General features: G+C 46.8%; 1 protein-coding gene across 1 annotated transcript in view; it reads right to left on the reverse strand.

The window, feature by feature from the left end:
* The window catches only part of Fbxw8 (F-box and WD repeat domain containing 8), an 84,212-nt gene that overhangs the window by 16,376 nt on the left and 48,958 nt on the right, over positions 1 to 18,878 (reverse strand). The window contains exons 6-7 of the mRNA XM_013014218.1: positions 14,664 to 14,860; positions 11,056 to 11,262 (exon numbers count right to left, since the gene is read on the reverse strand). Coding sequence (XP_012869672.1) covers positions 11,056 to 11,262; positions 14,664 to 14,860 — 404 coding nt within the window. The remainder of the gene's footprint in view (positions 1 to 11,055; positions 11,263 to 14,663; positions 14,861 to 18,878) is intronic.

The following is an 18,878-nucleotide window of genomic DNA, read 5'->3' on the forward strand; positions in this document are numbered from 1 at the left end:
AGCCACCTCCACACAGAGATCCCCATGAAGATTATGGCGCCATGCTCTGCTAGAAGTTGGGCTCTGTACTGATGAACAAGGAGGAAGTTCCATCCTGTTCCCTTTAAGTATACCTGAGCAGCGAGAGGCCTTGGCCTACAGCGGCTGCATGGGGACAGCTGGCCCATCCTCTGGACCCTGTCCCACCTCTCCAAGGGGCAAAGATTGGTAGAACACCTCTTCCCAGTAGAGCACTTTAAGAGCTCAGAGGTCATTTGTCCACCACCATTTTCAAACAGGAAGTGAGAAAGAGCCAAAGGTGAGGAGATGCTAGACCAGACTAAAGTGGAGCAGAAGAGCTGGCTGAAAGCCAGGTCTCTGAGAGCAGACTTCTGTCTTCCTTCTGCTCCCTGGTAGCTCTCCTCTGTCACCACCACATGTTATCTTCTTTTTCTGAGGGGAAAAGCCATGCTCTGGAGCATTAAGCCAATAAACCTCATGCTCTCCTTCCCGCCCACTCAGTGTGCTCAGCCTCTCCACGAAGCCCTTGGCACACAGAGTTCTTGCATCTACACACTTCATCTGGTGTTCCCATGGCCATCTTGAACTCGGTGTTTTCTTCCTCTCTTTTCTGAGGATGAAGAGTTCCTGAGGAGGCTATGATCTCATCAGATCAGGTCAGCTCAGTTACCAAGTATCAGAGCACACATTGGAGGATGCTCCTCAGACTTGGAGCAGAAATCCTACAGCCTGTACAACTGTCCATCTATCCCTCCATCCTTCCATGTAAACAGCAGCAATGGCCTGGCAGGCTCAGGTGCTGTGTTTGTCACATACTCCATGTTAAGCACTTGTGTCTGCATTTGGAGATAACTGACCGGTCCATACCAGGCAAAGCCAGCACTCAGCCAGTCTGAGGCCCACCACTGCATAAAAGGATCTGTTATTGCTTCACACACCACCACCTTCTAGATGTTTGATCTTGCTGCTGGCCTAAACAAAAGAGCTGCTTTATCCTAGCCCCACACAGAAGGAGGCTCTCAGATGTCTTTCTTCATAAAGCGCTCAGCCTTGAGGTCTGCTGGTAACATGTGGAACAGCACACCTGAAGACAGGCTGAGAAGGCGGGAGAAGACCCTGCTGGTCACGACATGGCCTTCCAACACTGTGTGCTCCCAAGGAATAAGGCATTCCCTGGGCCGGGAGCTAGTCTCAGGGCTCCTGCCAGAGCCAGGAGATTGGAGAGCTGGGGAGTCAGGAGACCCAGTGTCTGGGGAGCAAAGAGAATACCAGAATGGAGATGGCCACATACAACTGAGCCCCTGTGGACATTCAGTAAGAAGCAATCTAGGGGGAAATCCATCCACCCGCCTGTGGGGAGAGTCACCTGAAGTGGTGGGTGTGCCACTGTATAGCACAGGGCTGGGATTTATGTATTACACCACCAAGGGCCAAGCCTAGGAATTAAGGTCCTCTCAGCTGGGTATCATGTCTCCAATTGGCTGAAGAACCTACTCAGGAGAAGACCACCTTAACTCAGACCTCCAGAGACCTACAAATAAAAACTAGCCAAGTATTAGCTGATGGTTAAAAAAAAATCCAAATATAGAAAGAAATAATTTATTGTGAGAGGAAAAAGTAAACCTCCAAGCATATTAGATGTTTATCAGATAAAGGATATAAAAATGCACATCGATTGAGCTTACAGGAGAAAAGGGAGAAGTTGCAGCGCAGAAAACCCGATAAAGCAAATTTGAAAAACAACATAAAATTTCTATAAATTATAAAGCCAAGGATGAGCTAAGCAGGAAATAAGAGTCCAAGAGAGAATGTGTGAGCTAGAGGATGGAGTGGAGGAATTACTTAGAATGCAATTCAGAGAGACAATTCTGAGCATGTGGTGAATAGCGCAGAGAGAGAACATGCTCAGGGAACACACATCAAACCCCGAGTTGTTCTGTATTTCCAGACAGAAAGAGCAGAGGAGTTTTCAATAAAACAATGGATGAAGCCGGGCACTGGTGGCTCATGCCTGTAATCCTAGCTACTCAGGAGGCTAAGATCTGAGGATCGAGGTTCAAAGCCAGCCCGGGCAAGAGAGACCGTGAGACTCCTATCTCCAATAAACAACCAGAAAACTGGAAGTGGCGCTGTAGCTCAAGTGGTAGAGCACTCGCCTTGAGCTGAAGAGCTGAGGGACAGTGCCCAAGCCCAGAGTTCAAGCCCCACGACCGACCAAAAAAAAAAAAAACAATGGATAAGCCGGGTGCCGGTGGCTCACGCCTGTAATCCTAGCTGAGGTGGCTGAGATCTGAGGATCACGGTTCAAAGCCAGCCCGGGCAGGAAAGTCCGCGAAACTCTTATCTCCAATAAACCACCAGAAAACCGGAAGTGACACTGTAGCTCAAGTGGTAGAGCACTAGCCTTGAGCTGTAGAGCTGAGGGACAGTGCTCAGGGCCAGAGTTCAAGAACCGTGACCGACAAAAATAAATAAATAAATAAAAACAATGGATGAGAATTTCCTACCACTGAAATCCAAAGAAATCCCAGGAAACATAAAAACAAATCTACTCAGAGACATTGGAGTAAAATCACAGAAAACTAAAAACAACCCAATGATTTTCTTTGTTTTTCTTTGGTCAGGGTCTGGGTATGCAGCCCAGGGTGGCCTTGAACTCAAAATTCTTTGCCTCATCCTCCTGAGTGTGAGGGATCACAGCTACCACCACGCCCGGTCCAAAGTGATGAAAGATGGACAGGTACATGGACAGCCAACTTCTTAATTCTATCAATGCAAGCCAAAACCTATGTCTTCAGAGGACTGAGGGAAAATACCTATTAACCTAGGAATAGCAGACTAACAAAACTTTTCAAGGATGGTATCAAGATGCTTTTACATGGAAACACAGAACACTAGTGTCCTCACTTAAAAAAAAAAACACAGACAGTCTAAAGAATACAACTTTTGGGAGACAAAATCATTGCAGGGAAGGTCTGTGATGCTGGAACACTGACAAAGGTTCAATGTGCACAGAAGTATGCAAGAGCTGACTATGCAACAAAAGGAACACCACCGATCTGGGGATCAGACAGAACAAACTATGTAGACATTATTTCCAACTAGCCAAATGCCACGCGTGAGGAAAATGCACGGCAATCACCATGACGCCAGCTGCACAGGGCGCCTGGCGCCGCGCTCGCCGTGGACGGACACTTCCTTGGATACCTGCACTGTGTCTGGCCACCAGGGGCTCAGCAGGGATCTGATGAAAGAATGACGGGCTGTGTAAGTGCTGCACACCTGCGTGTGTCTACCACTGTGGGTCAGACCTACACAGCCTTGCATGTCTACCGCTGTGGGCGAGTGTTCACACTGCATGTGTCTGTTGATCCACTGGGGACTGTCTACTTGCTGTCACCCACAGCAACAGGGTTGGCAGTTTCCTGAGTGGCAGGTGCAGATTCACTTGGTGCAGATCTAGATGAATATACGACTGGAAATACTCATTGTCTAAAAAAGGAGAGATATGAAGGGAAAAGGCCCCTAAATCTTTCGAGAAGAATATATTCATGTGTATCACCTAAAGTGCTACTTTTACTCCACACAGCAGAAATGTAAAGTTACACTACAAAACACGGGTCTGCACACTTATGTTCACACACAAAGCCAAGTGAACAGCCTCTATAAATTCACAGATGAGCTAAGATTTAAAATAGAGAGAGTGAGAGAGAGAGAGAGAGAGAAGAAAGGAGCTAGCAGAGTAAATCACACACAAAACTGCCAATAAAAAAATAAAAAAGCAGTTAATATACATGAATAATGGATGTCTGATTTAAAAGCAGTTTACTCCAATATGATGTAATTTTTGACAATCAGCCAGAGAGACTATTTTGTAAGTCCCTGCCAGAGATAAGTCATGGCGTGCGGCTTGCAAGGGGCTGTATCTGTGAGCACAGCACAGTGACTTTCATGGCGTCCCAAAGGTGACTTTCTGTTGGCAAACAGAAACCCGCCTCCCAGGAACACCAGGACAACAGCGATGCTGAGCCTGAAGAGGTGGCTCCGACACAAGCACAGAAGCGCGGCCCCTGAAAGACACCCCCCCCGTTTCCACAACATGCTTCTGGCAGTGTGGTGCTCACACTCAGCACAAAGGGAGAAGCCTGGCTGCCTTCATGTTTAAGTTTTAATTGGAGTGACAAGCCCACCGGGTTGAGATACTTCAGGGACGGGACGGTGTTGCTGAGCACCGCCAGGCACTGGGTAGGCAAAGCCCGGGTGAGCGCCCCGCCACGTGCCAATGCACCTGCAACCCCCGCTGTTCCAGGACTGGGCTCCTCCCAGGGAGGCAGTGCCAACCACGCAGGCTGTGCCAAGCGTGGGGCTTTGTGATGTGGGCAGATGTCTACAAAGGACCAGAGTGAGGCCAAACCCACACCTATTGTGACCTAAGCCTGAAAGGAACCAGACAGCAAGAGAACACTCGGGTAGAGTCCAGCAAACCCAGGCCAACTCTCTCTCCCCCAACACATCCGTGCTGGGAGAGATACAGGAAGAGCAGGCCAGGCCCACTGTGGAGGGAGCGGCACACAGCACGAGGCCTGATGCTGTTCCAGACCTCTGCGCGTTGTCTCTGCTGCCGTCCAAGAACAAGGATGAGCTGCGACCACAAAGGATGAAATCCAGTAAGACAAACCCAGTGCTCACTGCCCAAGGAAGTAATGACAACAAAGCAAAGGGACGATGGGAGCGGAAGGCCTCACCCCTCCTTATATGTCCACAGCCTGCCTCGAGATAATGTAGAACACGTCAAATGCTGTGGCTTGCCCACGCAAAGTTGTTGTCCCAGAGAGGGTTACTATAGGGAGAGCGCAGATGTGATACAGCACAACGTGGACACGAGTTTTAAATGGTGAGCTGACACGTGAGCTAGCTGTGACCTGAGATTGTCTAGAAGCCTGACTGCACAGATGCAGCCTATGAAGTGCAGAATACTAGCTGCTGTTTAGCAACTGTCTTTTGACTAACCTGGTAACTTATACTTTGCCCCCCCGTGAGACTGGATAAAGACGTAGAAAACTCCTCAGAGCCTTCGGCAGAGAGCAGGCAGTCCAGCCACAGGATCCCTTCCATCTCCAGAGGCCTGGTCCCCTCTGGCTGTGCTTCCTGATACTGGATGCTGTCTCTGGGGACTGCTTCAGCTGGGCCTCTGCAGAAGCCCTTTCTGAATTATCACCCCACCTGAGTCCCAGAGGAGCAGCGATGAATACAACTTTTATACACCAAGAAACCAAGGCTTAAATCACTAACCTTGCCCCAAATTACACAGAGAACAAAGGTAGGCGAGGTGGCAGCAAGAAGAGCTAACTATTCCTGTACCTGTCAGCTTGCCACATCACCACCTGGCCCATCCCCATCAAAACAGTCATTAATCACAGCTGGAATTTAGTGTTTTCTTACATGCAAGCTCTGCGCAGCACAATCCACTATACAGTACTAACCAACTCCCAACCGCTGCCTTCTGGTCAGGCCACAATGCTGGGTGGTAACAGTGACAAAATTCGAGGTGCAGGCCTGGGTCCTGCCAGAGCTCAGGGCAGTCGTAGTAGGTGGACTCCAGACAGCTCTCTCCTGAGAAGGCACAGAGCAACCTCCAGAAGGGAAAAGGGAGGACTGCTAGACTCCAGTCACAAAGACACAGCATGCCCTGGCTGGTTGGATCAAAGAGCTCATTTTGAGGGCATGGGACAAAAGACCTGGGAGCTAAGGGAGCCAACACCCCAGTGTTGAAGGCCAGGCTGAAGGTGGGCGGCAGGGCCTTCTTTACACAGTCCTGAGCATGCAGCCATGGTTCTAAGCAAACTGGTTTGCTGAGAGGAGAGGGGACACCTGGAATCAAGGAAGACCATGGTGGGGAAAGGGTGGGTCCTGCGCAATGTAGCTAAGGAAGTATTGTTTCCAGCATGCACTTTAAAGTTTATTGTGAACAAGGGACTAGCGCAGCACAGGCCCCTCTCTGCCCTGGAAAGCTGGTAGCGCCTGGGCCAGATCTGAAGAAAGCTGGGTATGGATCTGGGTCTGGGGCAGCAGACATCCATGGAGCTGGCACTACAGGAAGGAGGAGCAGCACTGGAGTCTGGGTTGTGGCGGGGCTGCCTTCTGCATGAGGCACACCTTGCATGGCTCATGGCTTCACTTTAGCGAGCCTTGCCACCCTTAACTAGAAGGCAACTGCTCAACTGTGGGCTGAGCGGAGGTTTCCTCTGCTAGTCTACAAGGGGATTCACCCTGTAAATTAGTATCACACTGACGAAATGCCCTGACGAGTAACTTTGCGTCCATTAGAAGGACTTGTGCGCAACTCAATAATTGATAAGTTAATTATAAACACACTCTCTAACCTAGTGGCTTATAGAAGACTGACGTGTTGAGTAAATGAATAAATCATATTCTTCTGGGTAATGGAATCAAAAGCAAAGTTCTGTGCTTCATACTACAGTGCCAGAGCTCTTCAACTGCCATTTGTATGTGTGTACAGGGAAGTGTGAGATACTCGGAAGAGATTCAGACTCACAGGGCTGCTTTCAGTGCCCTTCCCCCCACCCCCCTCACCCTCAACTAGTAACACTGGCTTCCACTGTGGGGACCACACTACAGGGTTAGTGTTTTTACTCCTGGAATGAGGAAAACATTTCCAACAGGCCTCACTAGCTGAAAAACACTAACAAACTGAGCTGCTGTCTGGGCAATATTTACCCCGAGACTCATCTGGCACAAAGAAACCAAAGCCATATCCATCTGTGCCGGGAAACAGATGCAGCCGTCGGCTCCAAGTCCCCACTCTCCCCTGCACAGGGGGGTGGTGAACGAGTAGGGAAAATCCACAATAACCAGGAGGGCCATTAGAAAAATTAGGCCTAATTCAAAGCCAAATCGAAAATTCAGGCAGTGAACACCATATAATTCAATACAATGGTTTTTCCAAGTTGCTCAGAGCAACTTCTAGTTTCTTTAAAAATTAGAAATTAATACCAGTGTCACCAGTGTTCAAAAACACACTGGGCCATGGTGTGGCTCAGCAGAGGAGCACTTTCTACCATGTAAAGCCCTGAACTTGAGGCCCAGTACCACAAAACCACAAAACTACCACCACCAACAGAGAAAGCCAGCAGCAGAAACCAGGCAAGCGTGTAGACAGAGGCCATGGGAGATTGGGCACCAGCCTCCTCCTGTGAGGATTCCACAGAGAAGAAGCATGCACACACCCTGCACCCGTCCTTCTCTAAGTGCATTCTTCCAGAACGGTTCCTTGGAAAGAAATCTTGTGAAAAAGAGGGCTGCTGTCACTGCACGGGTGTGAGCTCACATGCCCACAAGCCCAGGGGCTGCTGCCTCTGCCCACACTGCCTCCACAGACTGCCTGACCTCAAAGCTGAGAGATGTAGAAGGAGGAGGTGGGATCTAAGAAGTACAGAGTACCAGCCATGGCCACAGACACTGCAGACCTTTCCAGGCACCAGAACTCCAGTGGTGATGTATCTGACAGCTTGGGAGCTGACAGTCTTTTCCCCTAGCTCTACTTGCCAGAACTTTGCTTCCCCCTTCCAGAATCACTAAAGGATCTGAAATTGCTCTTGGCTTTTTTATTTTTTGGTCAGTCGTGGGGCTTGACCTCTAGGCCTGGGCGCTGTCCCTCAGCTCTTCAGCTCAGGGGTAGCACTCTACTTGAGCCATAGTACCACTTCCTGTTTTCTGGTGGTTTATTGAAGATGAGTCTCACAGACTTTCCTGTCTGAGCTGACTTTGAACCCCAATCCTCATATCTCAACCTCCTGGATAGCTGGTATTACCAGTGCCCAGCTCACTCTGGGCTTCTTGAAGCAGCTACATTCCAGAAAGGCTTTTGTACCGAACAACCATTCCTCACTGACTGGGAATCAAGTTGCTAATGTTCTCAGAGGCCTCTCTGCTGCAGGGTTTTCTGCTGTTTTGAGCAATTCCAGGGCTCTGAGAAGCTCTCCAGCGTTTTCACAAGTGAGGAGAATTTCATTTATTACTAGTCATTATTGACAGGATACTAACAATGATGTAAAGTACTAGTATCATTTTAGTACTAAAACACATAACACAATTTGAATGTCCATTCCTCATCTATTTATATAGAAAATTATCATCACTTGAACTCACCAAGCTCACTGTGCACGTCTTATAGCCCTTCTCACTGCTACATGAACCCATGTCTCTCTTCCAGCATTAGTCAGGTGGTTAACACACAGCACACGGTAGTCAGCATCCACTGACAGGCAGTACCAGTCACTAACCAGTGAGTAACTAATGTGTAATATGCATACAATTGGGATTCATTAACAATGAGACACTGGAACTGTAATGGATCCTTCTGAAAGTCAGAACCACTCAATAACCCAAAACCTGGTCTCCAGGAGCTACTTTCCTAATCTTCTCCAAGAGGGTAAATATTAAAAAATTCTAAATATTTCAGGTGAGCAGTAAAAAATAAATAATGCTTCTATTTTCTGAACTTTCCATCTTAAGTGACACCCTGAAGTACAGAGAGGGGCCTCCGATTCTGGTGGAGGTGTGGCAGAATGTGGCCGAACTCTAGGAGCACTGCATTTCTAATTCTAGACATTCTCCACTCAGCTATCCCACCTTATGGTGAGGACCACGACCATTGCAGTGTCTCCACATCTGTGTACGGGACGGGAATGACCACCATGAGAGACGTTAGGCCTGGCTTTCCAACACGATGCAGGCTGAGGCAGTGCTGCCCAGCACGGAACGGCCTCATCCAGCTCACCCCAGCCTCTGCACTATGTCACTCCCTCCCTGATCAGGATGCAAACCACGTGCTGCTAAATACAATCAGCCATCAAGTGCCAAGTGCTTCAGAACCAAATTAGGAAATGTGTCCAAATGCATAGAATGATGCTAAGAGCCCTAAGTGGATCTCTTTCTTCCTTTATGAGGCACGAGACACATCGTCATCATTATGCTCTTAAACAAGGCAATTCAATCGGCAAACTCCACTTCTGAGAGCAAAAATTAATTCCTACAGCAAAGAATGAATAAAGATGCTATGGTACCACAAACACATTTTCATAAATGAGTATTGTTGACAGACCCAGGAACACATTTCAGAGGGACGGTTGGACATAAAGGGCCCCAGGGAGCATTCACACTGGCCTCGCAACCGCAGACAGCTACTTCACACTTGTTTTCTTCAGCAATCCCAAGCCCTCTCTCCATTAAGGTCATGTGCGCCACTGAAGCCAGAGAGCACAAGCATGTAACACTTCCAGACTCATTTTTATCTAAAAGACCTACCTCCATGCAGCCCAGGCCAGTTTTAAGCTGCAATCCTCAGATCTCAGCATCCTGAATAGCTAGAATTACCAGTGTGAATCACTGGCACCTGGCTTTACCATTTACAACAGGGAATTGAGGTCTGCATAGTACTTTGTTTCTAAGTGTGGGAACTTGGCCAGGAGATGTGCAAGAACCCAGCACGCAGAGAAGGGCAGCAGGTTGACAGGTGCGGAAGGAGTCCTCCCCCTGTGCAGCCATCATTCCTATGAAATATATTAAAAGAACCTTTAAAAATCTGACCTTTTAGTTGGGTGCTGGTGGCTCACAACTGTAATCCTAGCTACTCAGGAGGCTGAGATCTGAGGATCATGGTTCAAAGCCAGCCAGTGCAGGAGACTCTGTGAGACTCTTATCACCAATAAACTACTCCCAAAAGCTGGAAGTGGTGCTGTGGCTCAAGTGGTAGAGCTCGCTTTGAGATAAAGAAGCTCAGGGACAGTGTCCAGACCCACAGTTCAAGCCTCAGTATTGGCAGAAAAAACAGGCAATCAGATGGGAAGGTGAGCAGCTACAAAAAGGAGAGTTGTACAGAGGAACCCTTGTCAAATGGGTACTGCAAGCCAGTCACCCATGAGTGTCTGGTGTGCTCACAAAACATTTATACGACTGAGTGATTTTGTCAGCTTCCAAACCACTATTTAGAAGCAATTGCAGTAAACTAACTTTAAGACACCAATAAAAACACCAGGTAGTAAGTTATTAGAAGAGCTATACCTTTTTTTTTTTTGGAGGCAGTCCTAGGGTTTGAACTCATGGCCTAGGCTCCATCCCTGAGGTTCTTTTATTCAAGGTTAGTGCCTACCACTTGAACTACAGCTCTACTTCCAACTTTTTCTAGTAGTTTAATTAGTGATAGTATCAGACTTTCCTGCCCTGCCTGCTTGGCTTCAAACTGCAACCCTCAGATCTCAGCCTCCTGAGTAGGGAGGATTACGGGCGTGAGCCACCAATAGGTGGCTTGAGCTATACATTTTAAAGCATAAATTCAATCCACGTGCTTAGCTCATTCTCATCATTAATGCTTTTAATTGGGCTGGAAATTTGAGTCAGCCAAAAAACCCTCCTACCTTCATCTATCTGAAGGCTGAGCTGTGTTATTTTCTGCTGAGCTGTTCTTTATCAGTTTCTCAATTGCATCCACTACAACTTACTCGAGGGGTAAATCTATTCACGTAAGTCAGAGAAGCAGGACCTGCCATGAAAAATATGACAGGGGCTGGCAGTGTTGCACAGCGGAAGCCCGGGTCAATCCCCAGTACCAAGCAATTAATAACAGCAACACAACTAAGCTGTTATTATTTAAAATTTCTTCTGTATAGTGGGGATGGAGGGAGGAGAGAGAGAAAAAACATTATTTTTTTGTTGGTTGTGAGGCTTAAACTCTGGGCTCAGGCACTGTCCCTGAGCCCTTCAGCTCAAGGCTAGTGCTCTACCACTTGAGCCACAGCGCCACTTCTGGCCTTTTCTGTTTATGTGGTGCTGAGGAATTGAACCCAGGGACTCATGTATGCAAGGCAAGCACTCTACTGCTGAGCCACCTTCCCAGGCCAGGAATTACTTTTTTAGTACCTAATTTTTTTTACTATGTGGACACACACTGCCCTAATACATATGAAAATAAAATCAAGTTTGTTAAATTGTCTCTTTAAAAAAAAGTGTTAATTATACATCTTGCTATTTTTGTACCTTGTTTCCTTCATACACCCATCCCAGACTCTTCACGCCAAAGGCAACCTGGCTGTCAGAGACGTCTAGACAAGTGACGGGCTGGCCATAGACATAGTGGAGGGTTCTGGCTGAGTCTTCGGCTTTTAACAGGTATACCAGATCTCCAGCTGCGGCTATTGCCACAGGGTACCGTCCTGTATCTGGAACTATTTCAAGGTAGTCAACCTGTCAAAGGATAAGAGTTGTTAATCTGTTAAAGTTGTCCTGACTTGGTCACAAAAATAAACTCTTCCTGCACATTAATGGGACCAATAGTTCAACTAACAAAGAAGGGGAAAGGAATGGTTCACAGAAATGAAACAGCACCTGCCCAAATGTAACAGAAACACTACACACTCCTAAATGGAAACCTACCTGGTGAAAACTCACTGAAATGCCATTTTGCTCCTGTCACATCAGTGACAGCCACAACGTCTGAGACACCCCAAACTATAGTTAACAGGGTCTTATGTTATGTACCCCACTTACTGATATGGGGATGAATTCCAGTCCACTTACAGGGAAATCTGGCAACACTTACTGCATGTACATTCCAAGCCAGCAAGTGTGATCTATACAGTACTCATGAGTAAACTCAAACACCTGCAAAATGTCTGTGGAGGAAGTTATCTCGCTAGGGTACTTTTTGTTATAGTTTTAAAAACTAAAACAGGAAAGTCAGGGTTGGGAATATAGTTCAGTGGAGGAGTACATGTCTAGTAGGCACAAAGCCCTGGGTTCTATCCCTTGCACTTGAATAAAACAAAAAAACTTAAAGAGTGGGAATGGAGCCTGGTGATAATGCACCATCCTAACATGAACAAGGCCCTGGGTTTCTGGGCAATGCAAGCGCACGTGCATGCGCAGACACCCCCCCACACACACACAACACACAACACACCCACACACACAACACACACACACACACACACACACAGGAACTGGGAAAACAGAAACATCTACTACCGATTACTAACAGACTAATACGAAGTACACATATGTAAGGAATATTGTGCTGTCACCAAAGAAAGCATGAAGACTTCTGTATAAGCTGATGCAAATGGGGTAATCTACCAGATAAACTGGAGGGTGTGGGGAAACAGGCAAGAGGATGTGGGTATGCTGACATGTGATATGAGAGGACAGATGAAGTGTGCTCTGGACCTGGACACACATAGGACTAACAGTTCCTGCCTTCAAGGAGGGAAATGGGTTGAAAGTCACAGTGAAAGGAGAATTTCCCACTATTATCCTTACTGCATACTTTTATTTCTAAACCACAAGGGGATAATAGTCCCCCTCCCTCCTTCCCCCCCAAAAAAGCTTTACTCAGCTGGGCACCAGCGGCTCATGTCTGTAACAGTAGCTATTCAGAAGCCTGAGATTTGAGGATTGTGGTTCAAAGCCAGTCTTGGCAGGAAAAAAGCCAGTCTGGGCAGGAAAGTTCATGAGATATCTCTAGTTAACCACCAAAAAGCTGGAAGTGGAACTGTGGCTCAAGGGATAGAGCACTAGCCTTCAGCAAAAAAAATCTCAAGGACAGCACCCAAGCCTTGATTTCAAGTCCCAGGACAAGTGCTCTCTCTCTCATACACACACACACACACACCCCCCACACACACACCCCACACACACATTTTTACAGGAAATTTAAATACAATATTAGCAAAGCATATGTTCACAAGTGTACATTTTGTAAACACACAAACGTGTTGGCAAAAGGTTAAACACCTCAAGGTTGAGTGTTCCCTGGGTGTGTGTGCCAGGCAGTGATCCCACAGAGGTGTGCTGGCCCCCCCAAGACAGGAAGGGCATTGCACTTGCTAGCACTCTCTAGTTTGCCCTACATGAGGAGCACTCTCCAGAAGTAATTTGCTTTCTCTATCCACGAGCAACAGCTTATGCTAAGTGTTCACCTGCCTGAGTAAATGATAAGAACATGGATGCTGAAGGTGAGCCACACTGTAATTATGAAAATCCACAGTGTAAAAGGACGGCAACGCCCTGACAGTGTGCCAAGCAAGTTCAAAAGCCTGAATCCTGCAGGCTGTCCAGAGGAGCTTGAGAGCAAGCAAACATCCGGGTGAGTCCGCTAATCCTTGGGCTCAACTGTGCAACTGGCAGCCCAACATCCCCATCCCAGGCTCCATCACAAAGGAGGGATGCTCTAGGCTAACACTGCAAACCTGGGAACACTGCCACTGCTATTCAGGGAGAGTATCTGGGGAGACAGAAATGGTCCAGCTCTACGGGCCAAGGGCTGCCTGTGGCAACTCCTCACCCTGGGCAAGAAAGAATACATAAAAAGTGTTATTAAATACGTCTCCACCAATGGCTGCTTACTGCTTCTCCCTGCTATAAAACTTGTTTCTTATTTTTCTAACATAGCATCTTCAGAAGTTGGGCTTCTGACAGACCAAGAAGCTCAGGTGGACAGTGGTTGTGCCATTTGCTGGGAGCTGTGAAGTACTTCAAAAGCTTCCCGTCTGGCCAGGACGCTGCTTTATTTCCAACAGGACTGGCACTTCATAGAGATGGACTTTCATCTCAAGTAATGGCCTCAGTTCTTCTGCTTACAACTGGTCTACAGCGCCCTTCAGCTGGAGCCCACAGAAGAAGCACTATGCTGGTTCTAAGAACAAGCAGACATACTATACATTCACATTTGTCCAGTGAAAGCCAGAGGTGAGAGGAAGGGGTGAGGGAGCCCTCCATGGCACCTACAGTGGATCAAGAAGCTCAGGGTGGCGAAGCAGCAATGTCAGGTTACCAAGCAGCTTTTAAAGTTCTTCAGCTCTAATAAAATTTTCACCAAAGAGAAAGGGAGAGAAGTAAAGACTGGCTCCATCAGTTCACTGTTCACGGGTGCCTTTTCTGTTCACTCTGCTACCTAATGCCAGGGTCTGTCCATTTAAATCCAATTTCAGCAGAAACAGGTGTGAGCACATCCTTTCTACAACCCCATCATCTCCCACCCCATGGAGTCCACACAGCTAAATGCTGGCATGACTCTAGGGAGTGGGTGCTTAAGCATCTCGCCTAGCAATTAACACTGACTTAACTATTCTCACTCTGGACTTGCTCTAATTCCAGGCGAGACAACCTTGGGTAGAAGATAGTGCAGAAGGAAATCCCTCTATAGGGACTGGGTGATACCAAGCTCGTTTTCACTCAGTCAGGCCAGAAGTGGATCTCAAGACTTTTAGGGAAGAGAGTCTATATGTTTGGCAGAGACCACAGGGATGAGAAGCCCTGAAGTCAGCTCCAAGGTCTGAATGTTTGATTTCTGTAGTGCTGAGAATGGAATATAGGGCCTTATGCATGCTAGACAAGTGTTCTACCACTCAGCTATAGCCCCAGCCTGGCCCTGAGGGTTTGAATGACAACTTAAGCTTAGAGACCTGGGGCAACTCAGTTCCCTGCTCTGAGTCTCTCTCAGATTCCTAGTATTTCACAGGCTGTTGTCAGATTCACAGATTTCAGGTGCCCCAGAAGCCTGGGTGAACTGGGGACATCACTGCTTTACATTTATAGTAGATCCAGAGGTTCTCAGAACTGAAAATAAAATGGCCAGATGAAAAGCTCACCAGTTTCTGAACTTCAAATTCGGCAGCTACTTGCCAGTAGCCCTCGTCATTGGGGTACAACATCACGACATCAAAGGCAGAAGCCGTGGCAATAGTGACGTCATCCCGGCTGAGGGCTAGAGCCTGAATCCTTGCATCATGCTCAAAACGATGAATGGGGTACTTCCCAGTCTTCAGGTCCCAAATATTGAGAAATCCTAGGAAGAAACATAGATTCACTTAGCCAGCACAGCTTTGTGATTTTATCTTTGGACTTCTCTCAGAAACAACAGTATGGAGACGGGAGTCTGTGGCCTTTGTCTGACTCCAGCTCCATGGCTCTCTAGCAGTAGTACATATGGGAGGTACTTCACAGCCGTGAGCTCTCTCCTCGCAGTAACACTTAAGATGGAGTCATGCACTGTGCAGGACTGCTGGGAAGGCTAGAGGAGACAAGCCAAATAAAAGGCGGGGACTGCCCCCATTATTGCTTACCCACAAAACAAATCCCTTTTTCCTGTAAATTTCTGTCATCCAGAATAAAGCTTTTTACTACTTCTGACATTTTTTTCTCTCGTGCTTTCTACTTTGTCTCTAAACTGAAATTTGAATTTAGGCTGTTACTATAAAACAGCACTTAGTACACACACAAAGGGAGAAGAAAACAATAAACTGAAGCCATTTTGCAAGATTCAAGCTGTCAGCAGGCAGCAGGTGATTACAAACAGAAGCAGAGCTTTCTTCCAGTTACATGTTCAAATGTTAGACATAGTATACTATTCTGAGAATTATGGGAAAATGGGAGGGTAAGCAGATCACAAAAGACACCTTCCCCTGGTGAATACTTGGGAAAATTCTTTCCATTCTGACTCAGAAAAGAAAATGCCAGAATCTCAACTCATTCAACAGGAGACAGGGTATCGCCTCCAAGATGTTCGCCTACCGTTCTTCCCAAAACTGCTTTGAAACATAGCCACAAACAGTAAAGAGAAGCAGAAACTGCTACTCAAATGGCCCTTGTATGTGTGTGTGCATGCACACACACACATGCCTGAGAGGAGCATCCTTACTGTCATTTTGCATGAGAAAAAAGCAGATGCTCTAAGTGGCTCAAGAGCTGGTTGGAAACCACTTGGTCCATGATGAGGCTGAGCTGGAACCGAGCTAGACTGAGCTAGAAAGGGGCCCAATGGGTAGCTGTATTTACACGTGCCTGAGGAGCAACGGACAGACATGCACCGCAGACTCCCTGCACTCTGCCAAGCGCGGAAGCTATTTAGCTACAGCCCACCGGAAGCACACATGGAGTTTATCTATAAACACATTTTTCATTATTAATCAACTACTAGTTCTGTCCAACAGAACTGGATGTAACAAAATATACTTCACTACAGAGTTGAGTTTTACAGACATCCTAAAAACGATCCTTTTAGGCTGGGGTGCGGGAGGGGGTAGCTGAGGAGGTAGGAGGGAAGGAATGGTAGGGGAAAAACAAAGGAGGAGGCAACAATGCTGGATAAGGAATGTACTCATTACCTTGCTCATGTAACTGTAACCCCTTTGTACAGTATTTTCATAATAAAAAACAAAAAAAGGTTCTTTTTCTGTTGGAAAATCTGACTTCATGGTAAAGTTCCCTTCGCAACTCCTCCTGGTCAGTGCAGGTGACTGCGCAGGCCCTCATTGGTCAGTGGGGTCACTGCAGTCTTCTCACATGGCTTTTGAGACAGAAACATTTATAATTGATAGTCTTCTTGAAGACCTACGTATTACATTTCATGTCTTTATGCCTGGTTATGACCTCTGCTCTGAAATCTACTGTCTGCACAGAAAGCACTAGGGCTTTCCAGCTTGCTCTGTATTAGCACTAGCTGGTGACTCCTGCCCATTTTTCCCTCTTCGCTTGGGTCTTTCTATTTACCCTAGGGTCCTTATAGACTTGCCTCAAGCTGCAATGTTTAAAGTGTTTGGTGTGACTCTTGGTGAGACTGGTTCAATCTGTCATTTTGCTGCTCATTTTCTATATGTCCTTTCTGCTCTTTGCTCCCCTGCCCTTGCTAACTTTTATTGGATTGAGTATTTAGGTTGCAAACATGTTTATTCCATTTTGATTCCTTTGTTGACTTATAAATCAAAGTGCTTTGCTGCTACTCTGGCGGCTTTAGAATGTTAACATGCATCCTCAGTCAACAGCCTACTTTTCGGTGGTAATAGAGTTTCAGAGTACCAGCACTTCAGGCAGCACAACCGCTCCCTCCCCTCCCAAGCCTGTGCCACTGCTGTCATCATTTTTTTGTCCAGCATGTTACACTGCACATCGCTTATTCACACAAAAGTCTTTGCCAAACCAGCAATGGTCTTCTAGAGTGGTTTAAATGAACGAGTAAAGAGCCCTTCGTTACAATTTACTCAGGCAGTCACCACTTCTGGGCTCTCCCAGTGTCACTTTCCATAACAATGTAAACCAGCTTCACAAGGTCTGTGATTCCACTGTTAACCATGCTAATGGATCCGGGACCCAAGAGCACAGGGCAAGAGCAGACACAGCAGCTGTCAGAGAGGGATGCTTTCTTTGCTGAAGGGTCATTTTGTAAATGGCCAATTTATTAGTTAATATAGTTAGAGCATGGCTACTTTTACAACCTGTAAATTCTAGGGACTTGAAACTGTAGGGACTTGAACTATCAGGGTATCCTGTGACAGAGTAGCTGATTGTCATCTGTTCAAGGCACAGCTTTTGGCACTGGCAATAACTATAGCAAATAAAAACAAATTAGAAAAACAATAACAACAACAAAGGCCCTGACTGCATGGGTTGATCTTCTAGTGGCATTTACTCAGTGTCTCAGGTGGCCTGAGAATGGAAAGGATAGGGTCCTGACTCTCACAAAACGCATCATTACACTGTAACAGAAAACAGGACAGAGTAAGACCTACAAAATGTAATGGGATGGCTGAGTGCTAAGTGGCTCACGTCTGTAATTCAAGCTACTTAGAAGACTGAGATCTGATGATTCTGGTTCAAAGCTAGCCCAGGCAAGAAAGTCTCCAATTAATCATCCAGAAAAGCTGAAAATGGTGCTGTGGCTCAAGTAGTAGAGTGCTAGCGTTGAGCAAAAAGCTCAGGAACAGCACTCAGGACCTGAGCTCAAGCTCCAGAACTGGTACACTGGTGCACACGCACACACACACTCACACGGTGAAAGAAGTCAATGAATGAGTCACAATCCAAAAAGTGGGCAGAGGGGTGAGAGCCGGCAGTCCACCTGCTCCTGGGCATAGGATCTCCACCATGCAGAGCAGCAGGCAGGCTGGAGGAACGCTGCCCCACCCCGGCCTAGAAGAGTCATTAACAGTGACATGAGTGACGAGGGCCAGGCTTTTGAGGAGGCATAAAGCCTGTTCGGCAGCTGTGGATGGGCACCCATGCCAGTCTGCAGCACGCCCCTTCCACTTCCCTGAGGAGGCCAGCCAGAGTGTGGTAATGAAACTGCACGTAGCGGAAATGGGGTCTAAATGAGCTTAAACTGATTTATGTGAGCTTTTGTAAAGATTACGCGGTGTCTGGAAAGTGCTACCACTGTGAAATAATGTTGACAATCCTTAAGACCTCCGACTAATGGTACTTGCACAGAATATTTATATTCCTCGTCATGGGAACAAGGACCATAATGGACACCATTTTTGTTTTATTAGGGATGCATATTTAAATTAATCTGCTATTTGCCTAAACAATTAGCTGCTTCTGTTTGTGTGCACAAAGCCAAAATTGCAATTAGGCTTCCATCAAAAAGATAAGTCCCAACTAAAACTGTCCCAGTGGAGTCATAAGAGCTCAGGGCAGAACTTTCCAAAATTACTTTTTAGCATAATGGTAATTATGTTAATTGCCTGAAAGGTAAATAACCGCTGAACTGGTTTTGGAAATAAACCACAATTGGTATTGCCCCTCCCTTTTGGTCTTTTCCACGACCATAAAATTTAAAACAGGTTAACAGTCTACAAGTCACGCAGCGGTCCCTTCTGGAACTACAGAGTTTGTCTTATGACTTCGGTGCATTTCAATCAGAGCGGTGAGTGCCTATGATCCAAAGCTCACACATGAGCACCTGAAGACTGGCCTCTGCTCCATGACAGTCAAATAGACAGGATCAATTAGCTGCCTTCGGAGACGCTGAATGGAGCTGACTATCTACAAAGACAGCTGGCAAACTCCATTTTCGCTGTGTAAATAAA

This window comes from Dipodomys ordii, unplaced genomic scaffold (assembly GCF_000151885.1).
Source record: "Dipodomys ordii isolate 6190 unplaced genomic scaffold, Dord_2.0 Scaffold23, whole genome shotgun sequence".
In the NCBI taxonomy this organism is placed as follows: domain Eukaryota; kingdom Metazoa; phylum Chordata; class Mammalia; order Rodentia; family Heteromyidae; genus Dipodomys; species Dipodomys ordii.